Source organism: Prionailurus viverrinus, chromosome A2 (genome assembly GCF_022837055.1).
Source record: "Prionailurus viverrinus isolate Anna chromosome A2, UM_Priviv_1.0, whole genome shotgun sequence".
In the NCBI taxonomy this organism is placed as follows: Eukaryota; Metazoa; Chordata; class Mammalia; order Carnivora; family Felidae; genus Prionailurus; species Prionailurus viverrinus.
The window spans coordinates 1,535,931-1,559,124 of record NC_062562.1 but is presented as its reverse complement, the minus strand read 5'-3'; the positions used below and the strand labels follow the sequence as shown (position 1 = coordinate 1,559,124).

General features: G+C 62.8%; 1 protein-coding gene and 1 long non-coding RNA gene across 6 annotated transcripts in view; one reads left to right on the top strand and one right to left on the bottom strand.

Annotated features, from left to right (window-relative positions):
- Positions 1-23,194, bottom strand: part of NFIC (nuclear factor I C) — a 59,797-nt gene that overhangs the window by 6,849 nt on the left and 29,754 nt on the right. For 2 of the 5 annotated variants that reach the window (XM_047840825.1, XM_047840835.1), the window contains exons 3-10: positions 18,989-19,060; positions 15,959-16,033; positions 15,220-15,343; positions 14,457-14,581; positions 7,888-8,013; positions 6,014-6,198; positions 5,185-5,332; positions 3,127-3,212 (exon numbers count right to left, since the gene is read on the bottom strand). In XM_047840825.1, the coding sequence (XP_047696781.1) occupies positions 3,127-3,212; positions 5,185-5,332; positions 6,014-6,198; positions 7,888-8,013; positions 14,457-14,581; positions 15,220-15,343; positions 15,959-16,033; positions 18,989-19,060 (941 nt within the window). The remainder of the gene's footprint in view (positions 1-3,126; positions 3,213-5,184; positions 5,333-6,013; positions 6,199-7,887; positions 8,014-14,456; positions 14,582-15,219; positions 15,344-15,958; positions 16,034-18,988; positions 19,061-23,194) is intronic. The other 3 variants (XR_007148245.1, XM_047840841.1, XM_047840855.1) reach the window with 2 other exon arrangements.
- On the top strand, positions 18,524-21,645 carry LOC125155573 (uncharacterized). Its single transcript, XR_007148278.1, has 2 exons — positions 18,524-21,169; positions 21,438-21,645. It is a non-coding gene; the product is annotated as an uncharacterized LOC125155573 (long non-coding RNA).

Below are 23,194 nucleotides of genomic sequence, written 5' to 3'. Positions count from 1 at the left end.
CATCCCAATGAACTGGCGCCATGGCTCCCAGCCCCCCACCTCCAGCCAAGTTCAAGTTCATCTTGGCCATTACCTCATGTCTGGTTTCTGTTGGCAACCAGACAGACTCTGGGCGTGACCCTCCCCCATGGTGGCCTCCCCTTGGCCCTTCCTCCCTTCCTCCCTCCTCCCTCCCAGGCCTCTGGTCCCAGTAACTTAACATCCTCCTCTTCCGCTGACTGGGGGACCGAGGTGAGGAACCGGGGGGTGAGGTCCCGGCTGCGGACTCCCCCCGGGCCTGGCTGGAGCTGCCAGTGCGGCTCTGGCACGCGGCTTAACCCCTCTGGTCCTTGGCTCATCTATCTGCTGGACGGGTGTCATGTGCTTCTGGGCAGAAAGGATCCTGGTGTGAAATGCTGGAGGGGGGACCCCACCACATCGGGGAGGGGGCAGAGGTATCAGGGTCCGCGGAGCCCCAATCTGGGGACCAAAAAAGTGATAGATGGCTCAGGGCTGGGGGGATTTATGTGGGAGGTGAAGGAAGGTAATTGACCAGAGGGCGATCAGTTGAATTGACCGGGGGGAGGGGCACTGACGGAGGAGGGGGATATTGATCAGGGGAGGGGCACCGGCGGCGAGGACGCAGAGGATGGGAAGGGCGTGGGGAGGGACAGAGCTGCTCTAGGCTGGGACTGGGGGCTGGGGGGGGGGGGGCGCAGAGGAAAGCAAACCTCCCAGGAATAATGAAGGCAGACGCAGAAGGGCTGACTGGGTCGGAAATGAGAGGCCTCTGAGCTCTGAGCCCTTTGCACAGGGGCTCCGAGAGTGGGGAACAGGGTCTCATGGTTTCCTCCTCCCCGCCCTTCCTTCCCTTCAGGGTCTGCAGGGAGCAGAGAGGGGCACCTGACCCCCAGGGAACTGGGGTGCCCCTAGTCCACAGACCTGTGGTCCAGCCAACAGCAGCGTGGGCAGGGTCTCTCCCAGGGATGCCCTCCCGTTCACCCGGACTCAGGCCTCACCTCTTCTACAACCCAGGCTCCCTTGGGAGTCTCCCATCAATCTGACATCTCCCTTCCGTGCCCCACACACCCCACCAATGCCAGCCTCCGAGACTTCTTTCTCATTCTCAGATCTGGTTGTGCCCCTCCCTCACTCTCAACCCTTCCATGGCTCCCCACAGCCCTCAGGACAAACCCCACATTCAAGCTGCTTCTCTGGCGTTTCTAGCCTTTGTCGGTGCCAAGTCCCCTGCCCGGGGACCCCGATCCTTCTCTCCTGCCAGCCACTTCTGCACCAGCTCCCACCCCTCCCTCCCCAGGCAGGGCCTTGGAGGCCCCCTCCCCTAGGTTCCTACTAGTCTGGGCCCCACTGGACCATAGGGGGAAATGAGAAGCACGCAGAACCAAAGTACTGCCCTGGTCTGCCTCGGTTTCCCTCCTCTTCTAGGATGTCTGCTGGGCTGGACCCCCGTGTGGCGGTCGATAATGGAGAGATGCGGCAGGGGGGTGGGGACCTGGGGAAGGGTTAAGCAGGCAAGGCCTCCTCCTTGTCATTTTTATTACCTTTAGTTTCTGAAGAAATCAGGACATTTCCCCCCCTCCCATCGGGGATGTGGGGTTGGGGGCGGCGAGAAAATGCATGGGTTCCAGAGCCCTGGGGGGGTGGGAGTATCCACGCCAGGGCTTAGAGAGGGTACCCCAAACTCAAAGTGGGGAGTCCTGGAGTCACCCCAGCTTTCTGGGTGACTCTGAGCAAGGCACAACACTTAATACTCGGGGTGTGGAAGGTAGGTGGGACAGTGTCTGCCTTTTGGAGCCCTTTCTAGATAAAACTGGTCCAGCTTCGACGGCTGCGGGCCTTTCCAAGACTCTCCCCCGGGAAGTGTCCAAGGCCAGAAGAAGAGACGGAGGTTCAGAGTGGGTGAGCAGAGCCAGGGGCGAGCACTCACTGCTGAGGCCCGGGCAGGGAGGGAGGGCGATGGCTGGGTCCTCTCCATACACTCTGGCCCCGGTGAGCTGCCAGCAGCAACCAGGTCCGCCCCGGAGGGTCCCCGGCCGATTCTGGTCTCCGCCGAGGAAGGGGGATGTAGCTACCAGGTACCCGATGTCCCCCTCAGTCCCTGCGCATGGACTCTGCTGCAGGAAACCCTCCCACGGTCCCGGGAGCAACCAAATGTGGCCCCCGGGGGCCCACAAATGCCCACGCTCTGTGGTTCCGGCAATCGGGAGATGCTGGGGAGCCCCGGGCTGCTTTCTCTGTGCATCTGGGCACCGGAGGGGCTGCCCTGGGGCTGCCTGACATCCTGCAACCCTCTCCCCGACACGCGCTGGGGGGTGGGGGCCCCGGGGCCCAGCCACCACCCCCAGACACCATCTGGCAGCACACTCCCGGCCCGCGTGCGGCACAGACCCAGACCCCAACCCCGCGGGAAGCTGGGAGCCACCGGTCTTAGCTCCGGACCCACTGGGGCTCTGCCCTCCACGGCTGTGCAGCCTCAGGCAACTCACTCCTCCTCTCTGAGCCTCCGTGTCCCGGCCCGGCCCATCCCCCTCTCCCCACCCTGGCGCCCACTCCGTGCAGCAATGCCGCCTCTGCCCCTGCTGCTCCCCTCTCCACCTCTGGGACTGGAGCCTGGGGTGGGGGTGCACGTGCTCTCCCGGGAGGCCCCGCCCCCTGCCATGGGCCGCCTCAGTTTCCCCACCTGCCCCCGGAATCCTAGAGTCCACTGCCACCCCCTGCCCTCCTTTCTCATGGTCCCTCCGACCAGCAGCACGGGCGGGGACAAAGGCTCGGGGGCTGCAAGCTTGGGCTGACGTGCTGTGTGATCCTGGGCAGATCCCTTCGCCTCCGCGGGCCTCAGTCTTCCCATCTGTACAAACGGGCCTGGGGCGGTAACAAAGCCCGGCCTCACAGCAGCTCTGCCGTGAGTGTCTCCCGCTGGGAGGTGACACACAGGGTCTGGGGCCGTACCACGTTCCTGGGCGTGGGCTCGAGGCCCTGGAAGGGTATGGGAAGCTGGCTCCCGTGCCAGGGGTGCAGCTGGAGGGGCGGCATGGGACCAGCCGGCCTGCCTCTCCCTGCGTGCCCAGGCAGGCCCCTCTGCCCTGCCCCTCCCTACCCCGCCCCAGCCGGCCTCTCGGCCCCTACCTGTGCCTGATAAATGCCCGCTGGATCCCTTGGTCCTAATCCCACAAAGGAACGGTTTGCAGGGGGCGTGCCGGGCGTAGAGTAGGCTGCGGGGAGGAGAGAGACCGAGAGCCCGTTAGCGCAGGGGGCTGCGCGGGAGCACCCAGAGAGGGTGGCCGCTGCCCAGGGTCACACAGCCGGGCCTTCGCACCCAGCACCCGGCGCCTCCAAGCTCGCTGCCCTCCCCAGCCGATCCGGGTCAGCCCCGGAAAGCCCACGGTCTCGGGCCCCGGGGTCACCCGGGCGGGGGGCATCCGCTGAGAGCACAGGCACGAGATGAGATGCATGATCAGAAACCGCCTGTGAATTATTCAGGGTGTGCTTCGGTCCTGCTACCGCGGCCTGCAGCCCGCGCGGGGCGCCATGAATTATTGAGGGCGCTTTACTTATTAATTTTCCTCTCGGAGGCTGCTCGGGGGGGGGGGGGGGGGGGGGAAGGCCGGGGGTTTGCCACACAGATGCGCGCGCGCACACACACGTTGCCGCGGAGGCTTTCATCTGACCGGTTACGTTTTCTTGGCAAGTAAACGATGCCCAGGGCTGCCCGGGGTCTGGGGGGCAGGGCGGGATGGTCCCTTGGTGGCATCAGCCAGGGTGGGGTATGTGGGGGGCGTGAGGCCCTGGGGTGGGGGGTGGGGGTCTGGCGGGAGGAGGCGGCAGGCCGGACTTGCCGGTGAAATCCGCGTGCAGGGGAAGGGGGAGGAATCCAGGTCTGTGCCAGGCACCGGGCACAGTCCCACTCGACCCGCAGTGGCCTCGATCTAGCAAACGGGATCACTAGCCCCACTGCACAGACGGGGAAGGAGGTCACCCTCCCCGCGTATTTGCTCCCTACTCTGTGCCTGGTGGGGCACTGACTGTTCTCTCCGATCTATCTCATCGGCTCGCTCCCACAGCCCTGCGACGGGGCGCTCTGTGACCGTCCCATTCTGCAGCTGAGAAAACGGAGGCTCAGAGAGGGGAGGGCATTTCCCGGAAGACACACAGGGAGCGAGCTGCAGAGACGGGACTCAAACCGGGCGCTCGGCGCCGCACGCGGCATTCGGAGACAGCCCGTCGGTACGCGAAGCTGTCCTGGGCCCCCTGCAAGGCGGTGGATGCTGGCGGCCGGGAGTGCGCATGTGGGGAAGGGGGTGAACCGACAGTCCCTCCTGCTCAAGGCGGGTGAGGAACCTCACTTGGGGAGGAAAGGAGAGAGACGCTCAGAGACAGTGTGGGGGCCAGACTGAGGGGTCGGGGGTCTCTGAGACCATCTGCTCGGGGACACCGACTGAGACGGCCTCACGGGATGGCCCAGAGGACGGTGGCCCAGAGGGAGGCAGCCTGGAGGAGGGTGGACGGCCCGCCCAAGCCCGCACTGGGGTCCAGGGAGAGGCTGGGTGCAGGGCCACCGTTGATGGGTGGACCTCGGGAGTGCGATTCTGGGAGCCGCTTCCCAGGCTGGCGGTGCACGAGGGGCCAGCGAGCTGTCACTGGAACCGCATCCAGAGCGTGGAAAGTTCTAGAAGGCGAGGCAGTCAACTCAAGGCCTTCTGGGGTCACGTGGGGGCTGTCCCATCTAGAGGCGTGGCCCAGCCTGGGCGCCCGGCAGGAGCCGGGCCCATTTCGGCTGCTTTCTCCCCCAAGAGTCTAGAACTCCGGAAATTCTCCAGTGAGCTGTCCTGATTCTACGACAACGACAAATTCTCATTTTGCACGAACACAAGGCCTCTGGGGGCTCCCTCTGCCCCCAGGGCCGCCAGTTTGAGATCTTCGCCTACGGCCGCCTGCTCGTCGCACAGAGGAGGACGCTTATCACCGGGAGCGGGCGCGCGGGGATCCCAGACTGCCCCCGGCCCTCTCCTGCCATTCCCTAAGGCTGCCTTGGGCCCCTGTGGGCCTCCGTCTGGGGACCCACCAAACTCACCAGCACCCGGCAGGCCGGGCCTGAGCCCCGGGCCCCAGCAGTCGGGGAGGGGAGGGGAGGGGGCCCCTCAGGGACGCCCGCCCTGCCACGGGCACCGCTTCCCGAGTGCTTACAGGGCGAGGTCGGCGACGTGCTTCCTCCCTCGGAGGTGGGTTTGGTGGCAGGGGGGAGCGCCAGCCGCGGCAGCCCAGGGGGCGGGGGCGCCAGCATCTGAGCAGAAAGGCAGTGACTGGACATTTTGAGCTGACCACTTCCATTTAACTGGGAGGAACAGAGAGACAGGTGGTTAAGGCGGCGGCGGGCGCCCCCCTGCCCCGGGCGGCCGTCTGCGGGCCCCGCCGGGGGAGGGCCTGAGGGGCAGCAGGGCCGGGCCGGGCCAGCCGGGGGCCGGGACGAGTCTGGTGGGTGCCTCTGGTGCCCACTCGCCTGAGCCCGCAGGCCCGCGGCGGCATCGGGGACCCCTCGTCTCCTCCTCGAGCCGCTCTCTTCCCTCTGCTCTCCTTGCAAGAGACGCCACCTCACCCTAAACGACACCCGGCCTCGCGGCTGGGTCCGCACGCGCCCCGCCTCCTTCACCGGCAGGCCTGCGGCCCACCGCCTCGGCCCCAGCTCCGGAAGGCGCAACCGCTCTGAGCCCCAAAAGCTTCCGCGGGAGTTTGGCGAGCGTGGGCCCGCGCCGCAGCCACGGGACCGTGGCGGGTTTGGGGCCAGCTCCGCGCCGTCGGTTCCAACACGCGAAAGAGCCTCGGTTCTGACCTGGCCCAGCTCCGGGCGGGCGCTTCAGACGAGGGAAGGTGGCGGCCCTGTCATCCACAAGGCCATTCAACACGGAGGCTGAGTGACAGCCGGGGCCCCGGGGGACGTCGCCCGGAGCCCCGCGTGGGCAGGCGGCCCGTGGGGCCGAGGGGAGGCCCGAGTCGCCCCCCCCCCCCGCAAACTCACCGGTCCAGGTTGCTGGCTGGCCGGGTCGCAGGCCAGCGACACGAGATCTTTGAGCGGGTCCTGGGGGTTGAGGTGAGGTGGGTAACGGATGGCCGTGTGTGGAAAGTAGGTAGAGGCCGTCTGGGGCAGAATGGAGGTCGTGGGGAAGTGCAGGGCCGAGGTGGGGTGAGGGCTCCGGGCGATCCCTGTGGAGACCAGGACGGGACGGTCACTGGAGGCTGCGTCTCGGGGTGCGGGTGTCCCCTGCGCCCCGGTGCCTCCAATAAGAACAGAGCAGGACCCAGCGAGCCCTGCCACCGGCCAGGCCCTGCTGTCTCTCACATGCCCAAATTCGATGATGTTCTACCACAAGCTCACGGCGTTCTGTTGCCGCCCCGGTTTTGTTATTAAACCGGACGATGAGGTGGCTGTCGGAGGTTACGTCCCTTCCGCCCGCCCCCCCCAGAGACCACACAGCAAGCAGGCAGCAGACCCGGGGGGAGGGTCTGGCCCCACGGCCCACACCCTAACCCAGGGCTCGGCTGGCTCTTTCCGCAAGGGGCCGGTGGTCGCTATTGTTTTTACTGTGGAGATATAATTTGCAAACTATAAAGTTCACCCTTTCCAAGTATTCACTTCACTTCACTGGGCTTTGGCACGTTTGGGGACCGTGGAACCACTGCTACGATGGCTCGTGGGACATTTTCATCATCCCGAGAAGCAACTCCGTCCCCCTCAGCCATCACACTCCCCTCCCCCCACGAGCCCCCTTCCTGTGCGGGGATGAGCCTGTTCTGGATGTTTCACAGAAATGGGTTTCAGATACTCTGGGGCCTGTCGTGTCTGGGACCCTCCCTGAGCATCGTGTGTCGGGGTCCGTCCGCGGGGCAGTGGGTGGGGGCGCCCCGCTCCTGTGCGTGGCTGAGTGGCGAGCCCGTGTGTTATTTGCTTGCGTTCTCTTTTTAAACGATCCGGCGACTTCTAGTATATTCGCTTTGTAATTCTGGAACGTTTCCGTCACCCCCAAGGTAGCTCACGCCCCCTTCCTCTCTCTAGCTCCTGGCCAGAGTAAGTCTTCTTGGCTTTTCAGGCCCCACGGTCTCTCGCGGCTACTTGCCTCTGTCGCTGAAGTCTGAAAGCTGCCACAGGCAAACGGACGGCCAGGGCCGTGCACCAATAAAACTTTATTTACAACAACAGGCAGCCGCGGGCCTGCTCTGCCGACTCCTGATCCGAACCACTGCACTGTTCTGATTCTCGCCTGCCTCCCTGCGTGTGTGCCTGCCCTCGTGTGCAGCGAAATCGTCACCATCAGGACAATGGGGCGACAGGCGATACGCGAGCCCTTACCGCGATTAGCCCATTCGGCCCGAAAGACAGCCCTGGGAGGGGGACGTTTATGAGCCCCCGTGGACGGACGAGCAAAGGAGAGCCAGGTGCACCGTGACCAGCTCGGCTCGTGCCCTGTGGTTGCTCTCAAGTCGGTCTCCCTCTGTCGCGTGTGAGGCCTCCTGTCCCTGTGGCCAGGAGCACCCCTGTATGGCCTGCGTGTCCTCGTGTGTGTCCAGCCATGCGTCGGGAGTGTCTGCCTCCTTCTGTGACCACCCAACCCCGTGGGGGTGGAGTGTGAGCTAAGGGGAGCGGGGGGACGGGCAAGCCCAGACTGTACCTCCTTCCTGTACGGAGGGGGAAACTGAGGCCTCAGAGCCTGAATCAGGGCCAGGCGCTCCGCACCATGACACCTCTGGGTGCTGTGGCCCAGCCGGGAGGCTATGGCCCCGGGACCCACGGTCAGATGGCCAGAGGGACTTCCCCGGCCCAAGCGGGGGGGGGGGGGGGGTGTGCCTGATCAGAGGGCCCAGCCGCCCCTCCCTGCCTGGGGCCCACGTGCTCACCGCTGTGCACAGCAATGACAGGCCGGTGGTGCTGGGTGAAGCTGGAGAGGCGGGGGGAGTCCTGGGGAGACGGGCTGTGGAAAGGTGACTTATCCATCTCCGTTTTCTTCACCGGGGACGAGATGCCTGTGTGGGAGGAGCCAGAGGGTCACAGGCCTGCAGGCAGCCGGAGCCCCTGCCCCCCCTCCTGCCAGCACCCGTGGGCGAGGGGGCTGGGAGCCCATCATCCAGGGGGGCAAACCGAGGCTCAGAGCAGAGAGGGGCTGCCCGGGGTCACATGGCCCACGGGACGAGGAGCCTGGTGGCAGCAGAGGCCCCTGACGTCACGGCCTGGCCCCTGCCTTCTCTCCCTCCAAAGACAGAGACGGCTCAGGCTGCCCCACCCTCCGGAGGCACCCCGTACCCCGCAGGGTAGGCAGAGACGAGGGGCCGTCCTAAAGCCCCAATAGGCAGGGGTGAGCCGGGAGGACGCCGACGAGGCCCAGAGTGGCCCTGCGCCCGCAGACTCCTCCTCACCGGGGTAAGGGAACAGAACCTTCCTCGCGGGGCCATCGAGAGGATAAAATGGGACAGAGCCCCGGTAGCCGTTAGACCAGGGTCTGGCTCACTGACCCGTTGGGAGTTTCCTGTGTGGACGGGCCTCACATGGGCCGCCGGCTGCCCGGGGCGGCTGCGGCCCTCAGGAACCCTACCGGCCTCCGGCTCAACCTCTGGCACCTTCCTCCATGAATGAATGAATGAATGAACGAATGAATGGTGTGCCAAGGGTGCACAAGGACTCCACAGAGACCGCGGCACAGGAGTCCCCGTTGTCGTGAAGGGGACAGGCCATCCCGGTGAGGGGCACGTGCTGGCCCTCAAGACTCAGGGGAGCCCCCGCCCCTCTTCCCCGTGCCCCGTCCCTGCCAGCCTCCAGACGGGAGAGCTGGGGGGGAATCGGGGCAGAGTCCCGGGCCCGGCTCCCCCAGGGCGACCAGAATCTCGGTGCAGTGGGGCCTGCCCATGGGCATGTTTAGAAATCACTTCAGAATGTTAAATTTTAGGGGCACCCGGGGGGCTCAGTCGGTTGAGCGTCTGACTCTTGATTTCAGCTCAGGTCACGATCTCAGGGTCGCGGGATCGAGCCCCACACTGGGCTCTGTGCCAAGCGGGGGGCCTGCTTGGGATTCTCTCTCTCGCTCTCCCCCTGCCCTTGCCCCGCTCATGCACGGGCGCTCTCACAAATATACAAACAAACAAATACATAAATAAATTGCAGGAGAAAAAAGTTTTAGACTGAAACGCACCCACCGAGGCCCACAGGGGACCCGCACATGGTGAGAGGGGTGTGCCCTCCCACCCAGCACCGCTGACATCGGGGTGGGTCACTCCCTGTGGAGGTGCCCCGGGCACCGCAGGCCAAGCAGCGTCCTCGCGTGCACCCCCCACGCCAGGGGCACCCCGATGTGACAGCCGCTGCCGTCCCCGGGGAAGAGTCACCCTGGTGAGAGTCACGGCCCGCCTCTGAGGCTTGCTGTCGCGGGCGTGGGGGTCTCCTGCCGCCCGTGTCCTGGCCCCCCGCCCCCGGCCTTGTCCCCAACCGTGTTCCCTCGGCCTCAATGCTGGGTCCTGCTGGTGGTGATACAGCTGTGGGAACCAGCCGCCCCAGGGCCACCGGGGAAGTCAGCTGCTTTGTGTCACAAACCCTGCTGCCCTCATAGCCCCAAACACACACGGTGCTGGGAGTGAGTGTGTCCGGGGCCCCGGGTCAGCAGGCCCAAGAGGCCTGGCAGCCAAGTGTCGCCTCTGGAGCCGGGAGCCCAGGCCGTCCCAGGGGACAGAAGCCGGTGGGACCCAGGATGGCCGGCAGGTGTGGGGGGGGGGGGGAGGGGTCAGCCCTGCAGGCGGCGTGCGCGTGCGTGCGCGCGCGCGCACGTGCACACGTGTGCGTATGTGGGTGCGTGCGGCAGGGGCGACTGCTCCCTGCTGGCACGGGGCCTGGTGGGAATGAGGTTAGGGCCGGCGGAGGCTCACTTAGGAGGATTTCCTAGAACAGCCTGTCCTGGATGCAAATAGCCTGGCTGGACCCTGCCCCCAGCCGCATCTCCGCAGGCCCTTCTAGAGCTTCCTGAGATGGGGCCTGGGGGAACCAGGGCAGGCGGGAGGGAGTGGGGGAGCCTGGCCCGGGGCCCTGCAGGAAAGAACAGCCCTTCGCGCTCCGGGGCAGGCCCCTAGAGGCCCCGAGTGTGCTTCCCCGCGTCTGGGCATCCCTCCCGGCTCAACAGACAGGCCGTCACGCGGTCTGGTTAAGACGAGGCCGGTACGCCCTCCGGCCCGGGTGCGAGCCGCTTTCTGCGCCCCCCCACCCCCCCACCCCTCTGTGTCCCCATCCCGGCACCGCGTCTGTCCCCATCCGAGCACATCCACGCCTGCACCCTCTGCCTAGTGTCCTCCCTTCGGTCCCTCGCGTGCGCCTGCCCGGGGAGCACGGACCCTACCCCACGAGCGGCCCCATCTGCGCGTGCGCCCGCGTGCTCGCCCAGCCGCACCCCTCCCCCGGGTGCATGGTGACTGCGCATGATGTCCGGGGCCCGGGTCTCCACGGCCCCAGGCCACGGGCGGGCCCGCTGTGGTGTGTGCGCCCTCCCCCCAGCTGTCCTGTCGCCTGGGGGCAGCGCACATCGTGTCACGCTCACACCCGCCCCGTGCGGGTCACAGTTGTCACCCCCGTTTCACAGACGTGGAGACTGACGCCGGACGGGAGGTCGCTTGCCCAAGGCCACAGAGCCAAGAATCGGGGGAGAGGATTCAAATCCAACACCGTAACTCCACAGGCCTCGCTCTGCGCCCCTCCTGCCCTCCGGGTTCTAAGAGGTGGGGGGAGCCCCCCACGTGACAGGGGAGAGAGAAGGAGCTGGTCCCGGCGTGGCTGGGTGCCTCCGCCCCCTGCAGGAGGGCCACAGAAGCAGCAGGAACAAAGCACTCCCGGGGGGGCTGAGCAGAGGGGGCCCTTTCTGGCCTGCTTGGGTGGGTAACCAGGGAAGGCCTCGGGAGGAGGTGGCCAGGAGGAGAAAAGGCACTCCCAATCTGGGCACAGAGAGGGCAAAGGCCTCAGTCTGGAGCCAGGCCTGGGAGGTGGGGCCGACAGATCCCCCAGACCTCCGCCCCGCCCCAGGTAAGGGAGCACAGATGCAGGGGGGAGGCGGGTGTTAGCGGAACACTGCCCTTGCGGGGGGAGGAGAGGAAGGGAGGGGGTGCTCTAATCAGCTTAACCCCCTTAATGAGCAGCTAATTGGGGGCTGTCTAGACAGGAAGCTGGAGGAAGCCAAGAGGAGGAGACTGTGGGGGAGGGGGAAGAGGACATGGGAAGGGGAGGAGGAGGCGGCAGAGGAAGAGGAGGGAGGAAAGGAAGAGAAGGGGGCCGGGAGGCGCAGAAGGGGGAGGGGAGGAGGAGGGAAAGGAAGAGGAGGGAGGAGGGGGAGAGATGAGTCCATCTTCCCCACCAGGCTGGGCGCACCTGCAGGGTGCAGACCAGCATACAGCTGGGGGTTATGCTGAGGGCCCCACAGGAGGGAGCCAGTCTGCCATCGCCTGAAGCAACCAATGGAAACCACAAGGGACAGATTCAGCTCTGTGACTCCGTGGGGCACACCAGAAGGGGGTGTGAGTTGCCTCCTCGTCCGCCCCCACTGCTGCCGCTTCATGCTCAGGGCAGGAAGTTCACACCAGGCTCCAGTGACTCTCTCGCATATTTCCTTCCTTTTATTGATGGATTGATTGATTTTCTCTTTTCGAGCTTCCTGCGTTGAAAGCTAGGTTTGTTTGTGGCTTCCATCCTTTCTCTTTTTCTAACCCATAGACTTAAGGCTATAATTTTTCCTCTCCGCGCTGCTGTGGCTACATCGCAGAAGCTGCCCTCCACCTCTAAATAGGACACGCTCTATATGTGGCCGGTCCCGTCGATCACAGAGTTAACGAGAAGCGCTTTGGGGTTCCCAATCATTAAAGGCAGGGCAGAAGTTAACAGTCTCCCAATATCTGCCCTACCCCTCTTCCTTAGTGGCAGAACCCTTAAATTTGAGACGGGCACATACGTGCCGAAAATAAGACTACATTTCCCAGAAGCCCCTGCGGCAGGGTGTGGCCCTCGGAGCGACTCAGGGGCCCAGAGATCTGCTGAAGAGGTAAGCGCATCCTCTGAGAATTATTTTTAAAGGGAAAGGACATGCTCAGACTTGACCCTTCTTTCCTGCGGGCTGGACAGCAGACATGAGGGCTGGAGCTCCAGCAGTTGTCTTGGACCATAAGGTGGGAATGAAAATCATATTCACTTGGGGGCACCTGGGTGGCTCAGTTGGTGAAGCGATAGACTCTTGCTTTGGTCTCAGGTCATGATTTCACAGTTCATGAGTTTGAGCCCTGCATCGTACTCAGTGCTGACAACGTGGAGCCTGCTTGGGATTCTCCCTCTCTCTCTCTCTCCCTCTCTGCCCCTGCTCGTGCTCTCTCTTTCTCTCTCTCTCAAAATAAATAAATAAATAAATAAACATTTAAAAATGCTCCACATTCGGGGCACTTGGGTGGCTCAGTTGGCTAAGCATCCGACTTCAGCTCAGGTCACGATCTCACAGATGGCGAGTTCCAGCCCTGCACTGGGCTCTGTGCCGACAGTTCAGAGCCTGGAGCCTGCCTCAGATTCTGTGTCTCCCCCTTTCCCTCTGCCCTTCCCCCAGTCGAGCTTTGTCTCCCTCTCTCTCTCTAAAAAATAAAGTTTAAAAAAATATTTTAAAAAAATGTTCCATATTCACTGGAGCTAAAGGCGGGAGCCTAAGTCTCAGGGTTGCTGATGGCCGGACATTTACTTTGGAGAGAAATGCACTGTCCTTTTGGGGTTTCTGTTTCTCACAATCAAACTTAAAGCTTATGAAACACAGGACCTTGAGAGAGGCAAACCTGTCAGAAGTGGGGAACCCGCAGGGAGAGAGAACCATGGGGACACTTTGACCCACAAATTAGAGCCTCCTCGGGAGACACATCCTCCCAAGGTTAGGTACCTGCCTTGGGAGCCAACAAAATGGAAGAGGGAGGGCCACTGGGGCTCAAATGTCACAACCCGACACGATAGAGACTCATTCACAGACATGGGGATTTTATAAAGACACGAACAACGAACTCTCTTGTGTCCTGGGCACTCATCATGTGCCAGGTGGGTGCTTTATGCGCCTTCTCCCATTTCCTCCTCCCAGCTCCAGGAAAGAAGAGTTATCTCGTCAATCCCATTTTGAAGATAAGAAAACTGAGGTTCAGAGAAGTCAAGTCACCCGCCCAAAGTTCCACAGCCCACACAGCGAGCCAATGGCAGACCTGGATTTCAAACCCAGGTCTCTCTGACACTTAAACCTGCCCTCTTAACTGTAATGCTTTCCAGGAATCCCGTAGGTATGGTCTTCGTGGAGTCAGACCTTTATAAGAAAGCTGGCCCTTTTGGTCCCTAGGGAGTAGGGACCAAAAAGCAGGGGGCAAGCAAACAAATCCTCAGGTTTACTGGGTGTGTACTATGCGCCAGGCCTGTTTTAGGGACACCGCACGTATTAACTCACTTAATCCCCACAACCTTAGAGGGCGGTGCAGATATTAACTGCATTTTACAGATGAGGAACCGGAGGCTCAGAGCAGTGCGGTCACCAGAGGCTGTACTGGCCGGTGGGCCCGAGTCCACACTGGCAACCACTGGGTAATCCGCGGGGTGAACCCTTTTTAAGGGGTAAGGGTCTGGACTGAGGGACGTTTCTAAATTCTGGGACACAGACTCCGCTGGGGGCCTTTGCATTTCCAGGGACACCCAGCCCAGGGCAAGGCAAGCTTGTGGGCCCCCCTGAGCATAGTGTCCCCGAGCAGCCCCGAGGCCAGCCCGCGGGAGAGCAGAAACTCGGGTTCTCCGGAGGAGAACCGCGGTGGAGACGAGGACCCCAAGGAACGGAGATCTTCGGGGGGAGGCCGCTGGGGAGCCTGTGGCAATGCCGCCCCTGCAGAACAGGACCCGTTCTGGGGAGGGCCCTAAAAAGGCAGACGAGTGAGAGGCCAGCCGCTCCCCGAAAAGGAGGTTCAGAGAAAAGGAGACCTGGGACCGCGCGGAGGCCGAGCCCGTGGAGACGGGAATCTCGGAAGATCAGCAGGACCCCTGCGACGGGGCATGCTACAGCTCGGGACCCACCAGCGGGGACCCTCCAGATGAGAGCGTAGGGCGGACCCCGGGAAGAAGCGCGGTGCCGAGCAGAAGCGCCACCGAGTCCACGCCGCAGGTCGGGAGCCCCACGGAGACGAGGCTGCACCGGGCAGAGGGCAGGAAAGCCGCGGGAGGGGCAGTCTCCGCCCTCCCCGGCCCCGACGGAAGCCAGAAGCTCCGGGAACGTGAGTCCGGACTTCCCAGCGGCGAGCGACCCGCGCGACTACAACTCCCAGGAGGCCCCGCGGCCCCAGCCCCAGGGCTTCCCGCATCCCGGCGCCGGCGCAGTGCCTGCCGGAATATGTAGTCCCCGCCGCGGTAACCCCGGCCCCGAGGCCCGCTCCGCCCCCACTGCCAGCCCCACCTCCTTCCATGTCCTCCGTCCAGTTGCGGCTGCTACTCGTGGGAGAGCTGGGCGAGGTGTAGTAATCGCCGCCGGGGCTCGTGTCCACGTCTTCCTCCATCGAGCCCGATTTGTGCCGCTTGCTCCTAAAGGGCGAGGGAAACAGAGCGCAGGCCGGTTACCACGGCGACGCGAGGGTGTGGCGGGGGCAGTTTGGGCCGACTTCCGGTCCGTAGGGGGCAGGGCGGCGAGGGTGCTATCGCGAGACGTCGAGGTTCCCGCGGACTTTCAGCCGGTTCGGGGAGCACCTGTCTCCACCTGCCCATCGCTCGGACGGGACGCCCGGGGCCAGAGGCAGTGAGGCACTCGGCCGAGCGCAGACGGCCGGCTGGCAGGCTGCGCACTAAAACCCTGGATAAACACTCGGCCTACCGTAAACCTCAGAACAACCCGGTAGGACTATGATCCCAGTTTACAGATGGCGGAAATCCACGCAAGCACTGTGACCGGCTCAAGGTTACCCAGCGTATCTCCGCAAGAACCAGTGTCTATTCCCGGGGAGTCTCAGGGGGTGGGCTGATAGGACTCAAGGCTGTGGGAGCCCTGGGTGGGGTATCAGGGCTGGGGAAAGGAGCACTTGGGGCTGGGTTTTGAGGGATACGTAGGAGTTTACCATGTGCACCCTGAAAACAGGCATTCCAGGGAGAGGAGTCAGCCAGCCGGGGCCAGGTGGAGGTGGGCGAGGGGTGGCTGAATGCCCAGAGGCAGGGACCGGGGCACGTACCCGCTGGAGGAAGTGCTCGGTAGCGTTCTCCTCATGCCTGTGCTGGCTGGATTCAGGTCGTATGCCAGGTGCCCCTGCAGCTCCCCCAGGGAGAAGTTGGGTCCTGTTCCAGTCACCACGGGTGCTGCGGAGGGCGAGAGGGGGCAGAGTGAGAGAGGGTGCAAGCTCCCGGGCTGCAGTTTGCCCCGGAGGGGTGGGGAGAGCCACCGGGGGACTGGCCGGTCCCAAAAGGAACCCCGTCCCCTGACTGGCCTGGTTCCTAACGTGGCTGAAAGCGTCCTCATTCTATGGGTCAGAAGCCCAAAGCCAGCAGGAGAGGCCAAGCTCACACTGTGAGGCAGAGGCATAGCCAGAGCGGGAGGCCGAGCTTCCCAGCGCTCCCTGAGGCCAGGCTCTGCTGATCTGGACAGGGAGGATGATGGTCAGGGTTAAGGCAGGACAGTGCCCAGAACTCCCTGCACTGGAATTCAGGTGGGGGTGTCTGGGGAGTGGGTGGGTCCCCAGCAGGTACATTAGGAAGGTAAGGGAACAGGAGGCAAAGCGGGTGGGGCGTGTGGGCCCCTACCTACTGCCCTTCCTAGGCACCTTAGCTCGGTGACAGAGGGGAGTAGGGCAGGGTGATGGGCAGCTTCCCTTTCCCTGAGACTCTTTCTCAGAGTCCCCATCCCAAAGCCCCCTCTCCCTCTCCCGCGCCCCTCCCCTCTCCAGATCCCAGCACAGGGTGGGCGGGGACACTCACTCCGGGACACCTGGATGAGCTCGGTGACACTGAACACGCCGGAGGTGACGAAGCTCTCCTGGAAGTCGGTCGTGTCTGGAACAGGGAGAAAATGGGACTCACTGGGTCTGTTTCCTTCCTCGACACCCTGGGCTACCCAGACTCCGGGGGCCGGAGTGGTCACCCTGCCCACCCCCTGCAGCCCCGTGGCAAGACGGAGGCAGAGGCCGGACCTGCGTTCGAATCTCAGCTCGGCTGCCGCTTCGCGTGTGCTCTTGGGCAAGTCCCTTCCTGTCCGTGAGCCTCCGTGCTCCCTGATCTCCAAAGTGGAGGCCACACACCCTGCCATCGGGGTGGCTGATAGGAATCAACTGGCCGCAAGGGGCTGGCTTGCTCTCATGTCACGCGGTTCTGCAGCCCCTTATCCCTCCCCCTCCAGACTGGAAGCTCTGTCCCGACGGGGAGGTCTGTGTGCCCAGGTCCCGCGGTGTCCCCAGTGCCTGGCCCAGAGCCTGGCACACAGCAGGGGCTCAGAATCACGGGCTGAATGGAAGGTCCACCCGCAGCAGTTAAAGTCCCCCATGTCCCCAGAACCGCGCCTGCCTAATGTCAAAGGAAGAGGGACCCTCCTCTCTGGTATGCGGTGGTTGGGACCCATTTAACGGATTTGGAAACAGGTGTGGCTCCTCTTGGCTGACCTTGGACGGCTGGGAGCCAGCCTCTCGCACCACCCCCCCCCCACCCCCACCCCGCGGACGGACCCCGGACACACGACGCTCAGGGAGGGAACCCGACACGAGGCCACGCGGGGCGTGAGTCCGCGGGTGTGAAATGTCCTGAACGGGCTCATCCGCGGACAGGAAGGGGGCTTCATGGGGGCCGAGGACTGGGGAGGGGGAGGAGGGGTGGGGACAGGGCTTCTTTTCAGGGCAACAAAAGTGTTGTGGACAGTTAGAGGCGATGGTTGCACAACAGTACGAATGTAGTTACCGCCACTAAGTGTACATGTTCTGTCATGTGAATTTAACCACAATACGGTTTTGGGTTTTTTTTTTTTTTTTTTTAGATCATTAAGGCAAAGGCACCACGCGTCAGGCGGTGGTCGGCAGGCAGGGTTGGGAGACTGCCTGAAAGAGGACCGAGAGGCCTACAGACATGAAAGTTTGGAAGTGGCAAGGGCGGCGCCTGGTGCAGGGTAACGGCCACGCAGGCCAGTGTCGGCTGCCGCGATCAGGATGATCTTAAACAGGAGGTTTGGCCGCCTCCCTGAGGGTCACGATACTGCCAGCAGTGGCCCATGCAAAGGCCCTGGGGTTGGAGGCAACAGGAGGGAAAGAAGCCAGGAAGGTGGTCAGAGTGGAGAAGGGACCAGCAGGTGGGCGGCTCTAGGCCTCGGGGGTGGCGAGAGCGGTTCTTCTCCAGGCCCCCAGGGGGCAGCACGGGCCACAGGGAGCCGACCTGGGTGCCCGGTTCCCCAGCTGTGAGAGACCCAAGTCCTGGCCAGTCTGGAAACTCCAGTCTCCCCGGTTACCAGCTTTGTGCACACCATTTATTGAGCAATTACTATATGCCCAGCCCCGTGCTGGGGGGCTCAGGGCCACCACATCCCTGGGAGGAGAGGGCGATGCCCCCCCCCCCCCCGTCCCCAGCGTCCAGGGGAAGTGGCCTCGGCCGTTTCCTGCCACCCAGCTGGCCAGCTGGTGTCAGCACGCCCCTCCGCCTTCCCCCCACCGGGGTTTCCTGTTTGTGCAGCACTCGCCCAGCTCCATCTCCAGGGGACTCCCTGGCGGGTGGGAGGAAGTGCTTTCCTCCGCCAGACGCTGGAGCTCCCCATGGGACCAGGCCAAGCGCCACTGCCCCCGCCTGCCTTGAACATCTGGCTTGGAGGCAGGCGCCTGAGGATCACAGGAGGCCAAGGAGGACTCAGGGTCACAGCCGGCCCGTGGTGAGCGGCACGGGGGCCTGTGACGCTCCTGGAACCATCCGGCCTCCCTGTGCCGGCCTTTCCAACGGGGACGTCCTCACCCACTTGCTTTTTCTTCCATCCTTCCTTCCTGTTATCTCTCCTCCTCCACCCCTGTGTACCATTTCTCTTTTTGTCTCTGCTTCACCTCTCCCTCTCTCCTTTTTTTTCTTTCTGCAAATATGTATTGAGCACCTGTTGTGTACCAGGGTCCTATCCTAGGCGCTGAGGACACAGTAGTGATCAGGACAGACAAAAGCCTCTGCCCTCAAGCAGGTGAGGTTGCATTAGGGGAGAGAAGCAAACAAGCAACTAAGCAAATACATAGGCGATCACTAACTTCCTCAAAAGGAAATAAAACAGAAAGTGGTCATTGAGAGTGGCTGAAGCTGTCTGAGGTCAGCAAATCTGAGAAGGGGAGTATGTGAGCTAAGACCTGGGTCATCTAGAGAGAGAGAGTGGTGAGCTGTCCAGATAGAAGGCAAAGCACATGCAAAGGCCCTGAAGCAGGAACTGGGCCTGGACTGTTGGAGGAACAGCTAGGAGGCCCATGTGGCTGGAGCAGAGAGACCGAGGGGAAGAGACGGAGGAAGGGAGGGCAGGCAGGGCACAGGGACAGGTCCTGCAGGGCCTTGGGGGTCAGGGGAGGACTTTTGCCCCAAAGGAGGTGGGGCCCCTAGAGGACTGTGAGCAGAGGAGGGCAGGACCTGACTCAGAGCTCATGGGGGCTCTCTGGCCACCTTAGGACAGACAGGGAAGCGAGGACAGAAGCCAGGGGACCAGGGTAGAGGTGACTGCTCTGGTCCAGGAGGGCGATTATGGGAGCAGACCAGGGCAGAAGCAGGGCCCTCTCTTGTGGGGTGAGCCCCTCAGGGCCCAGAGGGCGGGAGCTCGGAGTCGTGGCTTCCAACCCCAGCTCCCTGCTTGCCCCTGGGAAGGCCCCTTGACCTCTCCGTGCCTCGGTTTTCTCATCTACAAAATGGAACAATACCAGTGCCTGCCTACAGCATGGCTGTGAGGTGCCCACGCGGGGCCATGGAGAGCACGATGGGGCCGTGCGCCCCAGCCCTCGCCATCCCCAAACTCACCCAGCGTGATGGGTTTGCTGTCCTCCTGGTCGGAGCCCATCCCTGCCCGGGGACTACCGCTCTGCTCCGCGTCTGCAAAGAGAAGGAGGAGGACGGTGTGGTGACATTGCAGGGGACCCCACCCCGGGGGGAGAGGAGGCCTCCGTGCCGGGGCCAGGCTGGGCAGCGCCGTGGAGAAGCGGTCCCGAGCTCGCCCAGGCCCGGGGGTCTCCGCTTGGCCCCCTCCCCTCGGCCTCTGCCCTTGAAGTCCCGGGGCCCCAGCCCTTGGTCTTGGGTTGTCACTCAGGGCCCCCAGGAGAGGGCAGAGGGGCGTCCCCCTGCAGCCGCCATGCGGCTACCCACCCGCCTGGCTTGGGGGCTCCCTCCCACCCTGGCGCCCGCCCTCCATCTTATCTAAAAATAATCAGGCTCCTTGGCAGACGGCGAAACAGACAGACGCTGAGCTCAGCATTATCAGCTCCGGCAGCCTGGATGGAGGGCGAGGCGCGCCAACCCCTTGCAGCCCCCACGGCGTCCACCCGGGACCGGGGTGGGGGCGGCGGGGGGGGGGGGGGACACCCACAAGCCCAGCCTGACGGAACCCCCGGCCCCGCCTATCTGTCTCTGAGGTCAAACACCAAGGTGGTGGGAGTCACGGCCAGACGCCAAAGAAGGAGAACCAGCCCTTTCCACCTGCTAGGTTCCAAAGCCAGGCATAACCCCTGTGTGCTCTCAGGGAAGTTGCTTAACTGTTCTGAGCCTCACTTCTCTCTTTCAAATGGGTGTGGGCATCACCGAGAGGTGGTAAAGAGGTAATACGGACGGGTCGGGAGCCCCTAGGGCACGCCCAAATCGAGTTCGAGCCCCGGATCTGGTTCAGCGCGGACGGCGTGGAGCCCGCTTGGGATTCTCTGTTTCCCTCCCTCTCTCTCTCGCTCTCAAAATAAATAAACTTAAAAGAATATTTTAAATCCCTAAAATGGCCCTAAACGTGGGCTTCACCTCATTTTCGAGGTCTCCTTCAATCCGTGAGAGCCACACGTCTGGCGTTTGTGATTGTACCCATTTTTTTTTTTGATTGTGCCCATTTTATAGGCAAGGAAGCCTGAGGTTGGAACAGTGAGCAAGTGCCCACCCACGGCACTTGTGCCCCCACCCCATCACCAGGGTGACTTTCTGCATGAGTGGGCACGTGCGTCCAGACCTGCGACCCACGGCCGTGCGTTAACCGCCTGGCTTCCGGGATCGGACGCCCGAGTTCCCATCCCAGCTCCGGGAGCCTCCGAGGCGACGCGCCCTCCGCTCCCTCGGGATCCCGTGGGGGTGACCGTGCGGACGCCTCCCCGGACGGCCGCGGAGCCCTCCCCGTGCGCCTCGTGGCTTGGCACACCCTGTGTGTCGAGCACCTCCTGCCCGCCAAGATCGAGGGTGCCCTGAACGCCACCGGGCCGAGGACCCGTGCCTCAGTTTCCCGACCCGCCACAGGAGCGGACGGGGGCAGCCCCAGTCGTGACCCACTGGGCTGGGCAGGGCTGGGCAGCAGCCGAGGCGAGCGTGCCCGGCTCGGCCCCGTGCCCTGTGGCCGCTCCCAGACCGGGCTGCCAGCGGCCCCTTGGCTCCGGCCAGTTCCGCTTGGACGGCCACGCGGCTGGGCACGGTGGCCGCCGCGTTGGGAAGAGCCCAGCCCGGGCAGCTGGCCTCGGGCACAGGACCCTCTTCCGGATCCGGCGCCCACACGGCCTCGGCAGGCAGCAGGGCGCGGCGGGCGCTCAGGCAATGCCCGGTCAGGGCCGCAGGGCTGTGGGCCTCGTTCTCCTCATCCGTGAAGTGGGCACAGCCACACGTCTCTCTCAGAGGCTGTCCCCTGACAGAAAAGGCGATCGCGAATACAAGAAAGAGCCCCAGACCGGGGTGGGGGGTGGGGGGCACACAGTAAGCACGTCGCCAGCCGGAGGGAGGCGTTATCACTCTCCGTGCTGCGTCCCCCCCCCTCCCCTGTTTCCGTCTAGGGTGTTGTTACTTTGCATCCGTGGAGAGCGAGGGCGCTCGGCCACAGCTGACTCTTAGCCAAGGTCGCCCTGTGACCTGGGGCCGGCCAGACCACCTCTCGGAGCCACGCGGTTTCCCGGGAACAGAAAGATGGCAGAACCCACCTCCGGGCTTTGCCGGCCGCCAAGTCAGCGAATGCGTGTGAAAGCGCTGGTGGGTAGTGACGGTCAAAAAACCGTGGGCTTGGGAGCGGCTGTGAACGACACTGTGTTCCGCGTGGCGGTTAACTGTCCGCTGTGAGCGCTGAGAACCGTGGCTGGCCGTCGCCTGTCGGTCTTGTATCCCGCAGCCCCGCTGAGCTCACTCAGTAGTTCTAGGAGATGTTTGTGTTTTCGTAGATCGCTCGGGATTTTCTTTGTAAGACCCTTGTGTCATCTGATCTGTAGGCCTCTGATTTCCTTTTTCTTGCCTTATTGCACAGGCAAGGACTTCCAGCACGATACCGAACGGAAGTGGCGAGAGCGAGTGGCCCTTCTTGGTTCCGATCTTGGGGAGACTCCCCAGTTTCTCACCCCCGAGCACGATGGAGATCCCTTCACTGGGGTCAAGGGGTTTACCCTTCCCTTTCTTTGGTCCGGGGAGCTTTTTTTTTTTTTTTAAATTAAATAAGCGTCGTTTCTAAACACTGATGCTGTGATGACATGCTACCTCATTAAATCTTTTTTAATTTAGTTTTTAGATGGTGGTTAAATAGACATAGCATAAAATTTACCATCTAACTGTTTCTTTTTCTTTTTTTTTTTTTTTTGATGTTTGTTTATTCTTGAGAGAGACCATGAGCAGGCGAAGGGCAGAGAGAGAGAGACACAGAACCCGAAGCAGCCTCCAGGCTCTGAGCTGTCGGCACAGAGCCCGACGCGGGGCTCGAACCCACAAACGGCGAGATCACGAACTGAGCCGAGGTGGGACGCCCGACCGACTGAGCCACCCAGGCGCCCCACCGTTTAACTGTTTCTAAGTGCACGGCTCATTGGCATCAGGCACACTCACGCCGTCCTGCATTCACCCCCACTATCTGTCTCCAGAACTTTCCATCTCCCCAAACTGAGATTCTGTCCCCATGAAGCACAGACTCTCCACCCCCTGCCCCAGCCCTGGCTCCCACCATCTTCTCTCTGACTCGGTGGACGGGACTCCTCTGGGGACCCCCTGTGCGTGGGGTCACGCGGGATGTGTCCTTCTGTGTCTGGCTCCTGCCACCGTGCACAGTGACCTCCGGGCCTGTCCACATGGTGGCAGGCGGCAGGACGTCCTGACTTTTCATTATGTGATCTTATTTTTTAAGTATCTCCAACCTCCACAAAAAGTCTCATCTGTCTGCTGACCACTTGCCTGTCACTTGGGTCCTGAAAACTCGCACCAGCCACATGCGACTTTACACGTAAGTGAGCTAAACTGAAATCAAGTTAGAATTTCAGGACTTCGCCAGCCTCGGTCACCTCTCGCTACTCAGGAGCCCACGAGACTGGCGGGGACCAGACTGGACGGTGCGGAACCCTGCCACCATCACAGAAAGCTGAGCCCAGCTCAGCCCCCCGGGGCTGAGCTGCGAGCTGCGATGGATGTTTCCATGAAATATCGGGAGGGAAGGGGCACGGAGACTCCCTTCATCCTCTCATCTGCTTAGACAGCCGGCCCTTAAATGCAGTGTCCTCTGGTCTGAACAGACGTCTAATGGATAATGTTTAAAGGACAGGCTAAACATTAAAAAATTTTTTTAAAAAAAGGGGCGCCTGGGTGGCTCCGTCGGTGAAGCGTCCGACTTCCGCTCAGGTCATGATCTCGCGGTTGTGGGTTCGAGCCCCGCGTCGGGCTCTGTGCTGACGGCTCGGAGCCTCGAGCTGCTTCGGATCCTGTGTCTCCCTCTCTCTCTGCCCCTCCCCCGCTCACGCTCTGTCTCTCTCTCTCTCTCTCCCTCAAAAATAAATAAACGCTAAAAAAAAAAAAAAGGACAGCTAACGTCCAGTGTCCCCGGCTGCCCCAGGCCCCAAGACAACGGCTTTTGTCTGCTGAGTCGTACTGCGTGAAGAGCGGTCACGGTAGATTGATTCAATCTACCCAACTGATGAGTTTGGTAAACTGAGGCGCAGCTCAGAGTCTCTTATCCAAAGGCGATGTCAAGTCAGAGAAGGTATGTGCCCGTCGCAGAGTTGCTTAACGGGGGTGATCCTGCCCCTC